This window comes from Jaculus jaculus, chromosome 1, assembly GCF_020740685.1.
Source record: "Jaculus jaculus isolate mJacJac1 chromosome 1, mJacJac1.mat.Y.cur, whole genome shotgun sequence".
Lineage (NCBI taxonomy): Eukaryota > Metazoa > Chordata > Mammalia > Rodentia > Dipodidae > Jaculus > Jaculus jaculus.
In genome coordinates this window covers 331,548,275-331,566,912 of record NC_059102.1, presented here as the reverse complement: position 1 = coordinate 331,566,912, position 18,638 = coordinate 331,548,275, and the positions used below count along the sequence as shown (strand labels likewise).

At 41.6% G+C, this 18,638-nt stretch overlaps 1 protein-coding gene across 5 annotated transcripts in view; it reads right to left on the bottom strand.

Moving 5' to 3' along the window:
- Syt14 (synaptotagmin 14) overlaps nt 1–18,638 on the bottom strand; it is a 222,330-nt gene that overhangs the window by 4,295 nt on the left and 199,397 nt on the right. For all 5 annotated transcript variants that reach the window (XM_045142202.1, XM_045142203.1, XM_045142205.1 and 2 more), the window contains one exon: nt 207–396. In XM_045142202.1, the coding sequence (XP_044998137.1) occupies nt 207–396 (190 nt within the window). The remainder of the gene's footprint in view (nt 1–206; nt 397–18,638) is intronic.

The following is an 18,638-nucleotide window of genomic DNA, read 5'->3' as shown; positions in this document are numbered from 1 at the left end:
GATTCCTGCCACTGTACAATTAATATTTTGTATTTCATTTTGTTCTACTTCCCAAATGACTGGAAATAGAAAGCATGAAACAGATTAGTTGATGATTCACTATTTCATTTTCATTAGTTAAGACTAAAATGAGAGGACTGGCGTTCTGGATGCTGGAAGTCCTTAAGTGTGGGGAACTCTAGAATAAAAACACTTCTCTTACTCACTGGGCGGTCTGTTTGCTGCCAAGTTTTTGAAGTGGCTGCCTTTTATCACTTCCGCTGATAGTCTTCCAGTGGTGGCATTATAAAGCAGGCCGATGAGGATTTCTGGGACGGAGCCATGCTCAAGAGATTGGCAGGAGGACGCACTCTCACCACAGGACACTTCTGACACGCTTACCTGGGAATCACAGCCCTGTAAACCAGAAGAAGACTGCTATAAGAGTTTGCAAAAACAGGGGGGGGGGGGGACTTAGCTCAATGGATGAGCACTTGCCTAGCAAGTACAAGGCCCTGGGGTCAGTCCTCAGCACCAGAAAAAAAAAAAAAAAAAAAATCACAAAAAGAGACCAAACCAAACAAAACAAAAACAAGGAACTAGGAGTTTGCCAAAAAGACATATTAAGGAATATAATGCTAAAGCTGTATTTACTGAAGTCAGGCAGGAGAATCATGACAAAACATGAGTAGACCTGCAAGTCAAGTTCCCCAAACCCTGGTTAGAAATGCAGTCTAGAAATCCTGAAGCTCCCAAGAGCTCAACACAAAAGCAGACTTATAACACACCCACCAAGGCCCAGGGAACATGGTCAGAGAGAAAGTGGAAAAATTTTAAGAGCCACAGGGTGGGAAGGAGTGTCCAGAGGCAATACTCAGTGCTGCAATGAGAACCCAGAACCCCACAGTGATACCAGTAGCTCCTGAGGAAGGCACTCAGTACAATAAGGATGGGGAATGTGACCAACACATGCCTGTCCATAAACAAAAGTCCCTACTTAATAAAATGTAAAAATTAAAAAAAAAACCCACAGAAATGCTCTCTCTACTTATTTTAATTCCTGGGTCTTCATCTAGGAGTGAAAGTAATAGGAGATGAGAAAGCTTTCTAAGTTTTATATATAAGTCAGAAAAGAAACATTTCTTAACGTTATGCATGTTAATGAAGTACTTCTTAAGTATGGAAGATTGTTGTCTAAAAAGGCTTCACCTTTAAAGTATAGATACGTACTTAGATGTATTTACAATAAATATCTATATACCCTTAGAGACTGACATGAAGATTGGTGCATTTTGAATACATAAACAAAACTATCTGCTATTTTGAAGCCAACATCTAAAACACAGAGAAGGGCAACAAGGTGAAAAAGATGATTAAATTTACTATGCAGAAATAAGCAAAAGAGGGCAAAAGTAAAGGCACTTGCCTGCTCAGCTTAAGGACCCAGATTTGATTCTCTGGAACCCATGTAAGCCAGATGCATAAGGTGGCACATGTGTCTGGAGTTTGTTTGCAGTGGTTACAGACCCTGGTACACCTATTCTCTCTCCCTCAAATAAATAAATAAAAACAATTCATTAAAAATAAGCAGAAGAAAAGCAAGTGTGGCCATGTCAGCATTAGACAGTGGTTGGAAGACAATAGACTGCGAGAGGATCCACTTCCCACTGACTGAGTGAGATTTTACCACGGAGGGAGAGTTCCAACTCCGCTCCCACTCCCTACTGACTGAGTGAGATTTTACCACGAAGAGGGAGAGTTCCAAATCCTCATCCACTTCCCACTGACTGAGTGAGATTTTACCACGCAGAGTGAGAGTTCCAAATCCTCATCCACTTCCTACTGACTGAGTGAGATTTTACCACGCAGAGGGAGAGTTCCAACTCCTCATCCACTTCCTACTGACTGAGTGAGATTTTACCACGGAGAGGGAGAATTCCAAATCCGCACCCACTCCCTACTGACTGAGTGAGATTTTACCACGCAGAGGGAGAGTTCCAACTCCGCACCCACTCCCTACTGACTGAGTGAGATTTTACCACGGAGAGGGAGAATTCCAAATCCGCACCCACTCCCTACTGACTGAGTGAGATTTTACCACGGAGAGGGAGAGTTCCAACTCCGCACCCACTCCCTACTGACTGAGTGAGATTTTACCACGCAGAGGGAGAGTTCCAACTCCGCACCCACTTCCTACTGACTGAGTGAGATTTTACCACGGAGAGGGAGAATTCCAAATCCGCACCCACTCCCTACTGACTGAGTGGGATTTTACCACGGAGAGGGAGAATTCCAAATTTGCATGCATTTCATAACATGGACTACAAATTATGGAAAGTAAAGACTGCCAAAGAAACAGAGAAACTCACAACCATTTGGGGATGTTAGCACACCTCTCTTCACAACTGTCCAGACGAGCCAAGATAAATGCTGAAGGATGGAGGATGTGGACAACACAGTTAAGTACAACTGACCAGTGCAGACCCACAAGTCCAACCACAGAAGAACATAACAAGATAGGACTCTCACAAAAAGGGCCAACCACAACAAACTCAAAATGAGGAAAATTCTTTATAATGAGTCATTTTTGGGTTGACTAGAAATCCAAGCTACTTCCCAGAGAAGAACAAAATACCTATGTATCTAAACATGAAAAATACATTTCTAAATAAAATGAGATTAAAAAGTAACAGATAGATTTATGGAAAGTCCTAATAAAGGAGGAGGAGAGTGAGCGAGTGAGTAATTGAGCTGGCATCAGGACATCACATTACATGCTCTGCAGATCATGAAGGTATTGAGAACAACTTTCCAATCTGGAGTCTGGATTAAATAAGCACTTTATTTTTTTGAGATAGAGTCTCACTCTAGCCCAGGATGACCTTACTTACTCTCTTACTTACTCTGTAGTTCCAGGCTGGCCTTGTACTCACAGAGATCCTCCTATCTCTGCTTCCAGAGTGCTGGGATTAAAGATGCGCACCACCACAACCTGCAGACACATTCTTAATGACTAACAGAAAGGAAATTAGAAGGACTATAATACCTAAACAGCCTTGAAGAAACTGAATTTGTGATCAAAAACTTTTCCAAAAGAAACTGTTTCAGCCAAGACAGTCTCTCCAATGAACCCTAATCACTAATGTGACTCCCTGAACAGTTTTAGATAGTAAAGAGAAAAATACTAATTCCCTTTAAGAATTGAGTGAAAGTGGTTAGGGAAATGTCTTAGTGGTTAAGTGGTTAAGTGGTTAAGTGCTTGCTTGCTTGCAAAGCCTGCTTGCCCCAGTACCTACGTAAAGCCTGATGCACAAAGTGACCTATGTATCTGGATTTTGTTTACAGTGTCAAGGGGCCTGCATGCCCCACCTCCCTCCCACTCTCTGTATTTGCTTGCAAATTAAATAAAAATTTAAAAAAGAAGAATTTAATGAAGAATTGAGAATTACAAAAAAGGACAAGAATTCCAGGATTTTCTCATTCATGAAACTAGATTCAACAATCCTTTTTTTTTTAATAATTTTTATTTATTTATTTATTTGAGAGCGACAGACACAGAGAGAAAGACAGATAGAGGAAGAGAGAGAGAATGGGCGCGCCAGGGCTTCCAGCCTCTGCAAACGAACTCCAGACGCGTGCGCCCCCTTGTGCATCTGGCTAACGTGGGACCTGGGAAACTGAGCCTCGAACCGGGGTCCTTAGGCTTCACAGGCAAGCGTTTAACCGCTAAGCCATCTCTCCAGCCCAGATTCAACAATCCTAAATGAACTACTAGCAAAACAAATTTTGCCCTGTGCAACATCATCCCTAACAAAAGCCATCTTAAAGGAGGGGCTGGGATGTGGCTCCGTGGGTAAGAGTGCTCACCTATGCATGAAGCCCTAAGACCACCCACAGTTCTGCATAGAATGGGTGTGGTGGTACACACCTGTAATCCCAGCATTTTAGAGGCAAGAATTAGAAGTTCAAGGTCAGCCTCAGCTACATAGTGAGACTGAGGCCAGACTGGGCTAAAGAAGCCCTTTGAAACTGCCAACTGTTCCCACTTCTAGCCAACTCTGCAGTGGAGATCCTGGCCAGTGAAGGTCCTAGCCTTAACAAAGGCAATGCAATGAAACAAGTGTCACAGCCTAGAAGGGAAGGAGTAAGTGTATCCTTCACACAGACCATACAATCGTGTTCAAAGGGAATCTAACAGCCCACAGAAGCACTGCAGTTGCAGGAAAGGGACCACCAAAGCCCCTGCATATTGCCACTCAGCAGCAACACAACCAGGAACAAAACTTCGAAACACAATACTTACAGACCAGGGCATAGTGGCTCACCTGCAACCCAGCACCAGGGAGGAGGCCCATGCAGGAATGCAAGTTCATGGCCAGCCTGGCCTACACAGCAGGTTCTGTGCCACCCAGGGGCTACACAGAAAGATCCTGTCTCAAAAACAAATTAAAAAAACCCACAAAAACCCATAAACAAACAAACAAACAAACAAAAACCCATGTAATATAGTACAAAGTATCAAATGTCTAAAAATGAGTATAAAAAGTAACATGCTAGCCTCCACAGAAAATAGTGAACTGGGAGAAATGGAAGAGCTAAAAAAACCTCTTAAATGTGTTAAGAGGTCTTAAGTTTTGTAACATTCCTTATCAACCTATAGATTAAATGAAATTTCAGTAAAAATCTCAACAGATTTCTTTGCATTTTCTTGACTTCATTAGCAATCAGGGAAATGGAAATTTGAACCGTGACATAACACAAGAAACAGATGATAAGAACTATCATATTTTCTCATGGGAGTGTAAAGTGATATCACTTTAAAAATATTAAAAAAAATTACAACCCTGTGGCCACCAATTCCATTCCTACACAGATGCCCATCAGAAATGTTGACAGTGTTCACCAAGGGACAAGAAGGCATGCTGAAAGCAGCCAAGGAGGCATGCTGAAAGCACCCATCATTCCTCATGGCAAACCCAGACAGCAGCATGGATTCAGCAATAAAAACCATTAACAGCACAAGTGTGATCCTAAGTGAAAACTGTTGGACCCCAAAGATGCTTAGCAACATAATTCTATTTATGGGCTTAAAAAAAAAAACAAGTCCAAATCAAAACAACAACAAACACAGCTAGTAAACTAAATCATGGTATTCCAGAAATGAGATGACAACGAAAAGCGAGAAGGTAATTAATATGCAAGTGACATGGTGGTTAACTGTGGGTAAGGAAACTGTAAGAGGGACTGAGAAGGGTGTGATGGAGGCTTGGGTGGTGTTGACCTGGATGGCACTTTTTTTTTTTTTAATTTTTATTTATTTGAGAGCGACAGACACAGAGAGAAAGACAGATAGAGGAGAGAGAAAGAATGGGCGCGCCAGGGCTTCCAGCCTCTGCAAACGAACTCCAGACGCGTGCGCCCCCTTGTGCATCTGGCTAATGTGGGACCTGGGGAACCAAGCTTCGAACCGGGGTCCTTAGGCTTCACAGGCAAGCGCTTAACCACTAAGCCATCTCTCCAGCCCTGGATGGCACTTTTAAATGGGTGGTACCACACTTCTCTAAGTGTGTTGGGTTTCATAAGAACAAAAGATATAAGGAGACAATAAAAAGACATACAGAATGTTCTTTGAAGATTCTTAAAGGAATCTCATGAGTTTGAGAAAAAATAAAGCAAAGAAGAAAAAACGGAAAGAAAGGAATAAAAGGGAGAAAAATGGGAAAAGAAAGGCTTTTTTTTTTACAGAACAATGCAATTTAAATATTTTTAATGCTTTTGATAAATTTACAGTTTAGATTTACTAAGTATTCATGAAGTTGAATGAACACACATCCGTAAACTGAGCTCACTGGTCTAAGATACAGGGCAGACTCGTACACTTTTTAATTTTATTGGGAACTTTAATATATGAACATACTCAAATAGGTCGTATTCTCATTGGGTTATCCTCTTATGTCCCATCTCCCTCATCCCACTCCCCTTATTTTTAAGCCTGCCTGCAAATCAGACAATGAAAAAGAAATACTCATCACATACTCCTCAGACATGGGGTATACACACATCAGCTTGTGTGTTTTCATGTCAGTTGGAGATGAAAACATACTTTTAATGATTTCAATTAGGACTTATCATCACTTCTGAGACAGTGTCAAAGTCTGGAGTGCTGGTGACTCACTATACCAGGCTGGTATATGCAGCAGCATCTGTTAGAATGTGCAGAAAGGCACTCTTAACATCAACCCAGTCCGAAAATGAGATGAGAACCTAGTGGGTGCCAGTCAGCCTGGGCCACACTGCCACAGGACTGGGAGGTTCCTGCCAAGACACTGCTGTGGAAATTCTTACCTCCAAGTGCAACAGGAGGCAAAAGCATCAAGATCTCTGGTAATCAAATTCTATTTAAGTAAGCCCTGCATACTTAAATACAGTATGTGAGTAACAGGAAAAGCTATAAAAGCTGTTCCCTGAGGATCTTCCTGAATTTCTATCTTCAAAAAGTGCTAACTCCATGGCCTCAGTGTGAGTATCTGTCCTGTTCCCTGTCCTGTCTGGGAGACCACCAGACAGCCAAAGCAGCATGGAGTCAGCACAGTGAGGGAAACGAAAACTAGACACAGCTCCCTAGATGGGCTGCCCCCTTCACTGTGCACCTGGGAATCCCTGCAGACCCTGTCATTAATTCAGAACAGGGGCCTGCTCGGTGCCAGTAACTGCAGGTTATCAACCCAGAGCTAGACAAATTCCACTCATAACTATGCTGACTTAAAGCTTAAAGCTCCCTCAAAGCCAAGCTTCTTCCCTCTTACATAACACTTTATTTCTCTTTAATGACTCCTCTACTTCCCCAAGTCCTCTGCCAGAGGGTGAACGTTCCTAAGCAATTCTGTGAGAGAAGCTACTTAAAATTTCATGCTCTGTAAATGTTCACCATAACCAGACTCAGAGTCCATGCCACCAGACTGTTAATGGCATGAAGAAGTTAAGAGCACTGAGGACTTATGACAAACAAAATTCTATGCAGTGAGAACACTGGGCTCTTCATTAATACTGACAATGTTTCAGCTGACTTGCAACTGTGCACATTCACATCTTCAGGGTAAAAATGATCTGCATAGCAATTACAATAAATGTGAATAACCTCTGCCGAATTTATTTTCAGTGGCTGGAAAAGTGTTCAGTTATTGATCTCATTTATAAAAGTTTCCACTGCATTGGAAATGGAGTGATGGGGACACAGAGGGCACTGCCAGGTAAGGTGAGGGAGTCATCTCTGAAAGCCAGAGGCAAGGTCAGGAAAGAAAGTGAGAACAGCAGGCTGCTCCAGTCAGCCCCTCCACCCCAGACACCCTCTAAGGAGTCAGGCTGTATCTGCCAGGGATGGTGACACACCATGTGGATCTAAAGGACAGTGCCACAGAGAGCAATGTGTAGGTGAATGGTCTAAATTTCACAGTGCAGCTGGAAACCAGTCTGTCTAACCAGAGCTGCATTAGCATAATTGGGCTACAAGTGACAGTGTCCGGTTTCAGGCGTCAGCCACACAAGGGAGCTGGCTTATCAGGCCCTCATTGGTCTAGGCCACAGGAACCTATTCCCCTTCATCCATTCCTCAGGCTTATCCTCGAAATTTTCCTTCATTTTCACGCAGATTCTCCCCTTTAGTTGTCAGATGCTTTTCAGCAGCTCAGTGAGTTCTGAGAAAGTAGACAGTTTATTGAGGGTGAAACAAAGACCCCAGGAGTGGTTTAGTTGGGGCCAGGAGATTCCCTTCAAGGGGTATGAAAAAAAGTTTATGTTCCAATTTTAATGTGTCTCTACAAACTAGTGCAATTGTTTAACCACCAAAGTCTCATTATATCTAAGGATGGTGTTTAGAGGTGAAGGTTAGGGAGGGCTTAGACCAGGTCATTCGGGTCAGTTGTTCACCATGGAATCCCTGTAAGGACAGGGGCCCTGCAGAGATATAGCACATTGCTGCCAGGGTATGATGTGACCATGATGAACCCCTGCCAGAGCCTTGTCTGTGCAGGCTGGACTTCTTGTGTCCAAACCTGTGAGCTAAACAACTTTTCTTTATAAAGTAGCCCACTTTAAGGATTTTATTAGTAGCAAAAAAGGACAAATATTATTGGCATCAATACAGTGCAAGGGCAGGTTAGTTTCCTAAGCAAAATCTGGGTACTATGGCAACAAGAGAAAGATACAGATGCTAGGCAGAAAAAACTTTTTGTTCTACAGCCTTTCAAATACAGTCCATTGAAGAGCATTGTCTGCCTACTCTTTACCCACTCACTTATGAGGACTGTTCTCCTTGGTTTGAGAAGCTGCTTCTACCCCTCCTCAGGTTCCTTGCTGGGGTGGTGTACAAAATGAACCTTGCTGGAGCTCTGCCCCTCCTCAGGTTCCTTGCTAGGGTGGTGTACAAAATGAACCTTGCTGGAGCCACATAGGAAAAGAGGGGACTTTGGGTAAAGATGACAGAATAGGAGCCTTGCCAAAGAAACCCAGAGGAAAAAAGAAATGAGATAATATATAATATGTTCTTTTTCAGCAAGAGTCAAGATTTGTGAGGAACTTATTAAGCTAGGTGAGACCATGATGGAGAAGCAGGAAGGAGTGAACTCAGCAGGCCTCCAGGGAGTGCTTCTCTTGGTATACACCTGCCCATGCCAGCAAGAGCCTTAGAAACTGTAGGGCAGGGCTCCCTCTCACTCATACCAGCCCTGCAAAACTAGACAAACTGAAAGTGCAGGAGACCAGGGTCCAGCTGAGTAGCTGGAGAATTCCTTCAGACAATGTTCTACAACCTCCCTCCCCATTATGCCAGCACCCAGCATGGGGAAGTGGGGGTGGTTGCAGGAAACCAAGAGCCACTACTATTCATTTCTCCCATGTAGTGTTCAGACCAGCTGATACAAACCCAGACAGCTTAGACGAGACGATAGTGTACCAAGGCTCTACAACTCAATGTAGGTGAGATCAAAACCACAGAAAAGGTAAGTGGACTGATTTACACTGGGGTAATACATGCCCCAAATTTGGCTGTATAGGAATGAACTAAAAGAGGTAATTGTACCTCTCATATAAGGGCAGGTTGTTAAAGAAACCTCAGAGAGAAAGAAAAACAATTCAAAACCCATTCTACTAAGGTAGAAATACTGACATCTTAGATTGGACGTACATTTAATATACTTTGCCTTTTAAAAATCATTTGTATGGTAAAGTTAACTTCTATCATTTCTATGTAATATCTTTTAGTGTTTTAAAAAATCTCCACTCAAATATATATATTCCGTGACTGTTTTGTTTGTGCTTGTAAATTTTCAGTTTGATTTTAGATGTGTTCTACATCTTTATTCACTGAATCGACTATTGTGCTCTCTCTTCTCATACACAACTCATACTTTCCCTCTCCTTCCAACCTCTTTTCCACATTCTCTCCTTCTTATTCCTTTTTCTTTACCTTCCATAATTATAACCTTTCATAGCCTTAGTGACTTCTAAAATTTGTGGAACCTAACAGTATCCCAACTTTCCTCTGAGTCCCTTAGTAACACCCTCTAGAGAGAGTAACCAGATGAACTGCCAGACACAAAACTTAAAAAATGATTATATGTGTGTTCAAAGAAATCAAAGAAGTCAAGAGATCAAAGAAAAGAAAAACTCCAGATGGAATCCTAGGAGAATACAGGAAAGCAGCTAAAGGAAATGACAAAGTTGATATAAGAAAACAGAAATGATATGAAAAACATAGTAAGTCAAATTTAAAACTGTAGAAAGGGATGGAGGGCTGGCTTAGCTGTTAAGGAGTTGACCTACAAAGCCAAAGGACCCATGTTTGGCTCCCTAGGACCCACGTTAGGCAGATGCACATGGTAGTCCATGTGTCTGGAGTTTGTTTGCAGTGGATAGGGGCCCTGGCATGCCCATTCTCTCTCCCTCCCTCCCTCTTTCTCTGTCAAATAAATAAATATTTTAAAAAAAAACTGTAGAAAGCCTTACCAATAGAATGGATCAAGGAGAAGACGGACTATCTGAACTTGAAGACCAGATGGAGGATTTAGAACATTCCAATAAGGAAAAAGATAAATTAGTAAGATATGAGGGAGAATTCTAAGACATAGGGCATCATGAAGAGACCAAATCTAAGAATTCTGGGCCTAGAAGAAAGAGAAAAGTTTCAGTCTAAAGGTACAGTATTTTTAACAAAACCATAGAAGAAAATTTCCATAAATTAGGGAGATTGCAATATAGATACAGGAGGCATTTAGACTACCAAGCAGAGAAGACCAGAAAAGAACCTCCTCTGTTCCTATTACAATTAAACTACTAATATACAAACCAAAGAAAATGAATTAAAAGCAGCAAGAGTAGAATAACAGTAATGGATTTCTCAAGAGAAAATTTAAAATCCAGGAGAGCTTGGAATGATGTAGTCCAAGTGCTGAAAGACTACAGCCACCAACTCAGATTAATACATCCAGCAAAGCTATCTGTCCTAACTGGAGGAGACAAGAACTTTCCATGATTAAACACAGGCTAAAGGAATACATGACCACTAAGTCATCTGTACAGAAAACACTTGAAAGAATCTTTCAGACTAATGAGAAGGAAAAGGATATACATGAGTCCACAATAAAGAATAAAGCATGCATAAATAAAAGCTAATGTAAGAGAGGGATAGAAGAATGCCAATCATTACAAAAACAAGAACTAATTATTCCTTTCAGTAGTAAGTCTAAATATCAATGGTCCCAACCCCCCAATTAAGACATAGAATAGGAGAATGGATTTTTAAAAGGCAGGATCCTTCTGTTAGTGCTTCCAAGAACCTCATGTCTTTACAAAAGTCAGATACTTCCTCAGGGTGAGATGGAAAATGGTATTTCAAGCAAATGGGCATAGGAAGCAAGCAGGTGTTGTGGTCCTAATATGTGAAAGGATAGAGTTCAAACCCATATTAGTAAGAAGAGATAAAGAAGATCACTTTAAAGCCAGGTGTGGTGGTGCATATCTTTCATCCCAGCACTCAGGAGGCAGAGGTAGGAGGCTTGCTATGAGTTCGAGGCTAGCCTGAGACTACATAGCTAATTCCAAATCAGCCTGGGGTAGAACAAGACCCTACCTTGAAAAACAAACCAAAACAAGGTCACTTTATACTGATTAAGGGAATATGCACCAAATATGGGTGCATCCAATTTCATTAAGCAAACACTGCTAGATATGAAGTCATAGGTTAGTCCAGGCCCTAAAGTTGTAGGTGATGTCAATATTCCACTCTCATCAATTGACAAGCCACCTGGCAAAAAAAAAAAGAGAGAGAGAGAGAGAAGCATCTGGGCTAAGTCACATCACAGAACAAATAAGCCTAACAGACATTTATAGAACATACCATACAAATGAGGCTGAATACACATTATTTTCAGCAGCATATGGAACTTTTTCTAACAGACCATATATTAGGACACAAAGCAAGTCTCAACAAATACAGGAAAACTGAAATAATTCCTTGAACTCCATACAATGGAGTACAATTACTAATCAACAGCAAGGGAGACTCTAGACCACATACAAACTCATGGAAACTCAATACCACACTGCTAGACCAGGAGTGAGTTACTGAAGGAACCAAGATGGAATTTGACACATGGCTAGAATCAAATGAGTGATAGTGGAAATACACCATAGAATCAAGTGACAGTGGAAAATAATTAAGGCAATTCTAAGAGGGAAATTTATGGCTATATGTGCCTATATTAAGAAATTTGTGCCAGGTGTGGTGGTGCACACCTTTAATCCCAGCACTCGGGAGGCAGAGGTAGGAGGATTGCCGAGAGTTTGAGGCCACCCTGAGACGACATAGTGAATTCTAGGTCAGCCTGAGCCAGAGAGAGACCCCACCTCAAAAAACAAAACAAACCAAAAAAAAGAGAAATTTGCAAGATCTCAAATAACTAATGTAACAATAGGCCTTAGGACCTTGGAAAAGGAAAAACAAGCCAAACCCAAAGTCAGTAGATGGAAAAAAATAATGAAGACCCGAATGGAAATTAATGAGGCAGAAACACTACCACCAAAAGTAATAAAACAACCAGAGAGGGCTGGGAAGATGGCTCAATTGTTAGAGACACTTGCTTGCAAAACCTGATGCCCCAGGTTCAATTTTTCAGCACTCATATAAAATCTGGATGCAAAAAGTGGTGCAGGCACCCGGTGGCAAGAGACCCTGGTTGTGTATTTTTTTAAAACAACATTTTTTTAAAAAAGTCCAGGCCCAGATGGAGTCACTGGTGAATTTGACCAAATATTCAAAGAAAAACAGCAATTTTCTCAAGCTATTCTATAAAACAGAAAAGGAAAGAATACCACTAAACTATACCTAAACCAGATAAACCACAATAAAAGAACACAAATGCAAAAATCTACACAAGGGCTGGAGAGATGGCTTAGCGGTTAAGGCATTTGCCTGCAAAGCCAAAGGACACTGGTTCAATTCTCCAGGACCCATGTAAGTCAGATGCACAAGGGGGAGAAGGCATCTGGAGTTCATTTACAGTAGCTGAAGGCCCTCAAACGCCCATTCTCTCTCTCATTCTTTCTCTCTCTCTGTATCAAATAAATAAGTAAATAAATAAATAAAATATTTAAAAAATTTCTACACAAAATATAGAAACACATCAAAACAGATTATGTCCATGATGAAGCAGGTTTTATTCTGAAGATGCAGGGATGGTCCAACATATGAAAATCAATAAATGTAAAATACTGTACAGATGGACTAACTCAAGGACAAAAATCACCTCAATAGATGCAGAAAAGGCATTTGATAAAACCAACATTTCTTCATGATAAAAGTCTCGATGAGGGCTGGAGAGATGGCTTAGTGGCTAAGCCTAAGGACCCCAGTTCGAGGTTCCATTCCCCAGGACCCACGTTACCCAGATGCACAAAGGGCACACACATCTGGGGTTTGTTTGCAGCAGCTGGAGGCCCTGATGTGCCCATTTTCTCTCTCTCTCTCTCTCTCTCTGTCACTCTCAAATAAATAAATTAAAATAAACAAAATTTTTAAAAAGTTTTGATGAGGGGCTGAAGAGATGGCTTAGCGGTTAATTGCTTGCCTGTTAAGCCAGAGGACCCCCGTCCAAGGCTCAATTTTCCAGGACCCACGTTAGCCAGATGCACAAGGGGGCGCACACGTCTGGAGTTCGTTTGCAGTGGCTGGAGGCCCTGGTGCGCCCATTCTCTTTCCCTCTCTCTCTCTGCCTCTTTTACTCTTTGTCACTCTCAAATAAATAAAAGTACCAGAAAAAAAAGTTTTGATGAAACTGCAAATAGATGGGACATATTTTGACATAATAAAGGCTATATACAGCAAGCCTACAGCTAAAATTATATTACTTGTGGAAAAACTTGAAATATTTACACTAAAATCAGGAACAAGAAAGGGGTGTCCACTTTCTCCACTCTTATTCAACACGGTCTTAGCTAGAATATGGCAAGAGGCACAAATAAAAGGGCACATAGAAAACAGGAAGAACTCAAATTTATCTTTTTTTGCAGATGATATGTTCTGTACATAAGGAACCTCAAAGAGTCCACCAGAAAACTGTTAACAGTTGATAAGCATTTTCAGCAAGCTAGCAGATACAAAAATAACAGACATAAGTTAATAGCCTTCCTACAGACCTATAACCAATATGCTGAGGATGAAACCAGGGAAACAATCTCATTCACACTTCTCTTAAAAAAAATGAAACAAGCAAACAAAATTAAAAAAAAACCCATAAATAAACCTTGAAGTAAACCTAACTACAGAAGTGAAAGATCTCTATAATGAAAATTTACAACACTCATGGGAGAAATTGGAAAAGACACTAGGGCACAGAAAGACTTACCATGTTCATGGACTGTAAGGCTCAATATTGTGAAAATGGCTATCTTACCAAAAGCAATCTATAGATTTAATGCAACCCTCATCAATGTTCTAATGCCATTCTTCAGTGAAATAAATAAATAACAATCCTAAAATTCATTTGAAAGTACAAAAGACCTTGGATAATCAAAGCAATTCTGAGTAGCAAAAATAAGGCTGGTGGTTTCACCATACTTGGTTTTTAAGATGCATTGCAGAGCCATAGTAAAGGAAACAGAGTGGTACTGGCACAAAAACAGACATGTAGATTAACAGAACAGAACAGAAGATCCAGATATAACCCATATAGCCACATTCAGTTGATTTTTTTGACAAAAATGTAAAAAATGATCACTGGGTTAAGAAAACAAACAAACAAACAAACAGCCTCAGCTGGTCATGGTAGCACACGCCTTTAATCCTAGCACTGGGGAAGCAGAGGTCGGGGGATCACTGTGAATTCAAGGCCACCGAGACTACATAGGGACTTCCAGGACACCTGGGCTAGAGTGAGACCCTACCTCGAAAAACCAAACCCAACCAAACCAAAACATGAACAAAACTAGCCTATTTAACAAGCAGTGTTGGGAAAACTGGAAAAATACATGTATGTCTCTTTCCTTATACAAGATCGACTCCAAATGGACCAAAGACATTTACATTAGACCCGAAACTCTACAACTGCTAGAGGAGGAGGAAAGGAAAACAGCCTGACATTCAGGCATATGTAAGGACTTTCTGAATTGAACTCTGATCACTCAAGAAATAAAGACAATAATAACAAGTGAGACTTCATGAAATTTTTTAAAAGCTTTTCTATAGCAAAGGTCACTGAATAGAGCAAAGTGGCCAGCTATGTAACAGGAGAGAAACTTCACCAGTTGTTCAACTGACACAGGATCACCACACAGGACACACAACTTATTGTGCTAAACAATAAGAAATCCAACAACCCAATTACAACAAATTAAAGACCTGTTTATTTTTGTTTACTTTCATTTATTTATTTGAGAGTGACAGAGAGACAAAAAGAGGCAGATATATATATATATATATACACATACATATACATATACATACATACATACATATATATATATGGTGAGAGAGAGAGAGAGAGAGAGAGGAGGCGGGGAGAGAATGGGCATGCCAGGGCCTCCAGCCATTGCAAATGAACTCCAGACTCGTGCATCCCCTTGTGCATCTGGCTTACGTGGGTTCTGGGGAATTGAGGCTCGAACTGGGGTCCTTAGGCTTCACAGGCAAGCACTTAACCGCTAAGCCATCTCTCCAGCTCAAGACCTGTTTATTTTTAGAAACACATTCTACAAATTTAGTGTTTTCATTTTCCATTATAAATATTCTGAATTTCTGCATGTCTCATTATCTGACTGTGAGTTAATTCAGAATGGTGTGAGTCCAGAAACATGAATTTGGGTGGGGCCCTGCCTCCTTCCCTCAGCTATTTTTCTACTCTGTGGTCCTGGAACTCTTGCTGCAGCACACAGGTTCTGAGACCCACAGGCTGCTCCTGTTCCAGGAATTCCATATATCTAATGTTTGTATCTTACATTAGTTTAGATAGAGTATAACCATGTATCTATAAGACATGGGAATGCTCCTAGGCCTTTCAGTGAGGCAATAGATGTTGCATTCCCCTCCTCTGAAACTGTATCAGGAGAGATTCCTTTGATGGTCGCTAACAAGAATTCTGTGATCTGGGCCTGACCCTTTTGGACAATATATAACTAGCTTATCTCAGGAGACAGATGCCTGTACTTAATCTTATTTGACAGAAACCTACACTCATGGATTAAGTCTCTCCCTTCTCCAAGCATGGTAGAGTTCAGACAAAAGATTGTAAAAGGCATATAAGTCTAGCACAATCTGAGTTAATGGCTTCTGTCTTTCTGGAGTTAGCTAGCAGAGATCCACACACAAATGAAAGCCTGTTCCCTCTCTCTGAAGTGGATCTTTGCCCGATTTTTCACACTGACACAATTATTTCCTATAACATAGCTGGTGTATTGGCCAGGAAACTGTGTCAAAAGAATCTTGCATGCAAACTCCAGGCCCTTTGAACAGTTGGCATGGTAGCTGGGTGGCTGTGGGAGGATGGAGTCTCTGAACAGTTTGGAAAGTACACTCCCTGATAGTTTCCAGGGTCGGATTGGAGCTTTGCCCTCCCATGGTCCAAGAGCCTACAACCAAACTTGGAAGAGAAGATGGACAGGACCACCAAAAGGCCAAGGTAGGTCCTGGGGACCAGGAAGCGGACTGAGATAGCTGTTTAGGTTAAGTATAGAGCTCCAGGGCAATTCAAGCAGATCCCATGTGTGTATGGAGTCGAAATGGTCCTTGACAGGGGACTCCATGAGTTTGGAGCTGAAGACAGAGGCATGCTCCATTTATGTTTGGAGTGGATGGTTAGAGTTTCACAGGGGGCCAGGAGGGGACCATGAAGGTCTCTACAGGGGACCATCAGGGGGCCATTAAGAGGCATTTATGTAGCTGATAGCCAGGGAATTCCCATAAGGGGAAAGGGAACTGAAATTTATCTGCTGTGTGAATGTGTGAGTGAATGCGTGACTCAGTTAGCTTGTGCTCTGAGTTGGAGTTTGTAGTCCTAAGGTGGGGCATCCTTAAGATCCCCATTAAGACCACAGGATTTGAGTTGGCTTGTTCTGTGGTACCATGGCAAGAGCCATAAGGACTCAAGGCAGGATTGGAATAGTAACTAATCACAAGTCACAAGTTAAACCTGTTGCAGCCCAGCCCTGCTGAAGCTCCTCTGGGACATGGCCAGAGGGGCGTCTGAACGGCTTCCTTCCTTGAACCCCAACACTCGTCTGTCACGTCACTGAAACCAGGAGGGAACATAAGAAGGGGAAGGCACTGTGCTGCCTCTTAGTGTGTGTGTGTGTGTGTGTCTCAGTGTTGAAAGCTGTGAACAATCTTCCCCAGGGTCTCTGCTCCCTGAGCAGAGCCTGGGAAAGACAGGACATCCCAGGCTGAGCCCTGACAGACCTGGGATCCTTTAAATAGCACAGAGGGTGAGCTCTGGGCTTGAGTCTCTTGGGCAGAGGCAGAGAGACTGACTGGCTTTGGCCCAGCTTGTGCCAGCCCTAATGTGCTCATGGGCCCCTGGGCCTTGCTATGTTTCCCTAGTGCTGGAAGTTGACCTGAAAAAGTTAGATGCTTGGGTCGGTCCCAAGCTATTCAGGTTTCCTTGTGGACCCAAATGGAACTTCTTAAAGAAATTATGAAAAAAAACACTATAGCTGTTTCAGTTCCTTTTGTCTCCCATGGCCTGTACAAACGGACGACGAGGGCGCTGGGAGGAGGCGCGCTGCAGCTCAGCCCTCACTGGGGGGCTTATGCTACCTCACTGTGATCCCCAGTGGTGAGGGTCCATCAGAAGACATTAAACACTAGGGCTGTGATGTGGGCAGCTGCGGGGGGGGGGGGGGTCAGAATCTAGCTATCTTTGAGCTTGTAAGTTTTATGGTCCAAATGAATTTGTCCATGAAGGTCAATGGTTCATAAATCCTTCAGTTGTGTTGAAGTCTTATGATAAGGTGGTATGGAGTATTTTAAGACTGCCCCAGAGACTGGCTGATGCATTCATGACCCCACCGAGTAAATAAACGGAGAAAGACCAGAAATGGTAAATAAGCAGAGATGGGTCTTCAGAAGGCTTGAGAGGAAAGTAAAATGCTATAAAACATCAGCCACACTAGTGCTGATTAGGAAAGGGAAATTGTTACAAAATTTACAACAGGGAAATATGTGTTTAAGACATTCTGTTTCCTTTTAGTGTAGTTTCCCTTTGTCCTGATGGAACTTAAAACTCTCTTAATTACACAGACACATGGACAAAAGGTCATCTTGGACCTGCCAAGTGTGGTACCTTCCTCTGTTAATTTGCTATTAAACTGTTTAAAAGGGACCAAAAGATCTTAACTGGTTTTGTGAGTTAAAAAGCAAAACAAAACTATGAGAATTATAACCAAGAGCAACAGATGTCTCCGTTGGACACGGAGATGCCATGTCACATACAGAAAGAAAGTAAACTGGCTATTCTATGGGGTGAATGTAGCTCTGGACAGACAGCAACAATCAATTCTCCTTAACTGCTGCAGATGAAGTTCTAATAATACAAATGTAACCCTTAGGAACTTCAGTTTCAGCTCCCTTTTGTATGCTGGACAGACACATCATAAAAATGATGCTTGTCAGAGCCACGAAGAAAATAACTCCCGGGATTATAAAGTCTATTAGGCCCTATAACCTGGTTATAAGGTATTATTTATAACCTTCTTTATGTATTTGTGTGATATTTACAGGTGACACAGACAAGCATTATATCTAAGGTCAAAAATGAAAATTATAGGTGAGAAAAAAATTTTGTCTAAAAAAGAAACACTAACTTAGAGATAAAGAAAGTTAATTAAAATTAAGAGATTCAAATTTAAAAGTACTGGCCAGGCATGTGATTCACACCTTTAATCCCAGCACTTGGGAGGCAGAGGCAGGAGGATCACTGTGAATTTGAGGCCACCCTGAGACTACATAGTGAATTCCAGGTCAGTCTAGACTAGAGTGAGACCCTACCTTGAAAAACCAAAAAAAAAAAAAATAAATAAATAAATAAAATAAAAATAAAAAATAAAAGTACTGGGATGGAGGGATGGCTTAGTGACTAAGGCATTTGCCTACAAAGCCACTGGACCCAGGTTCGATT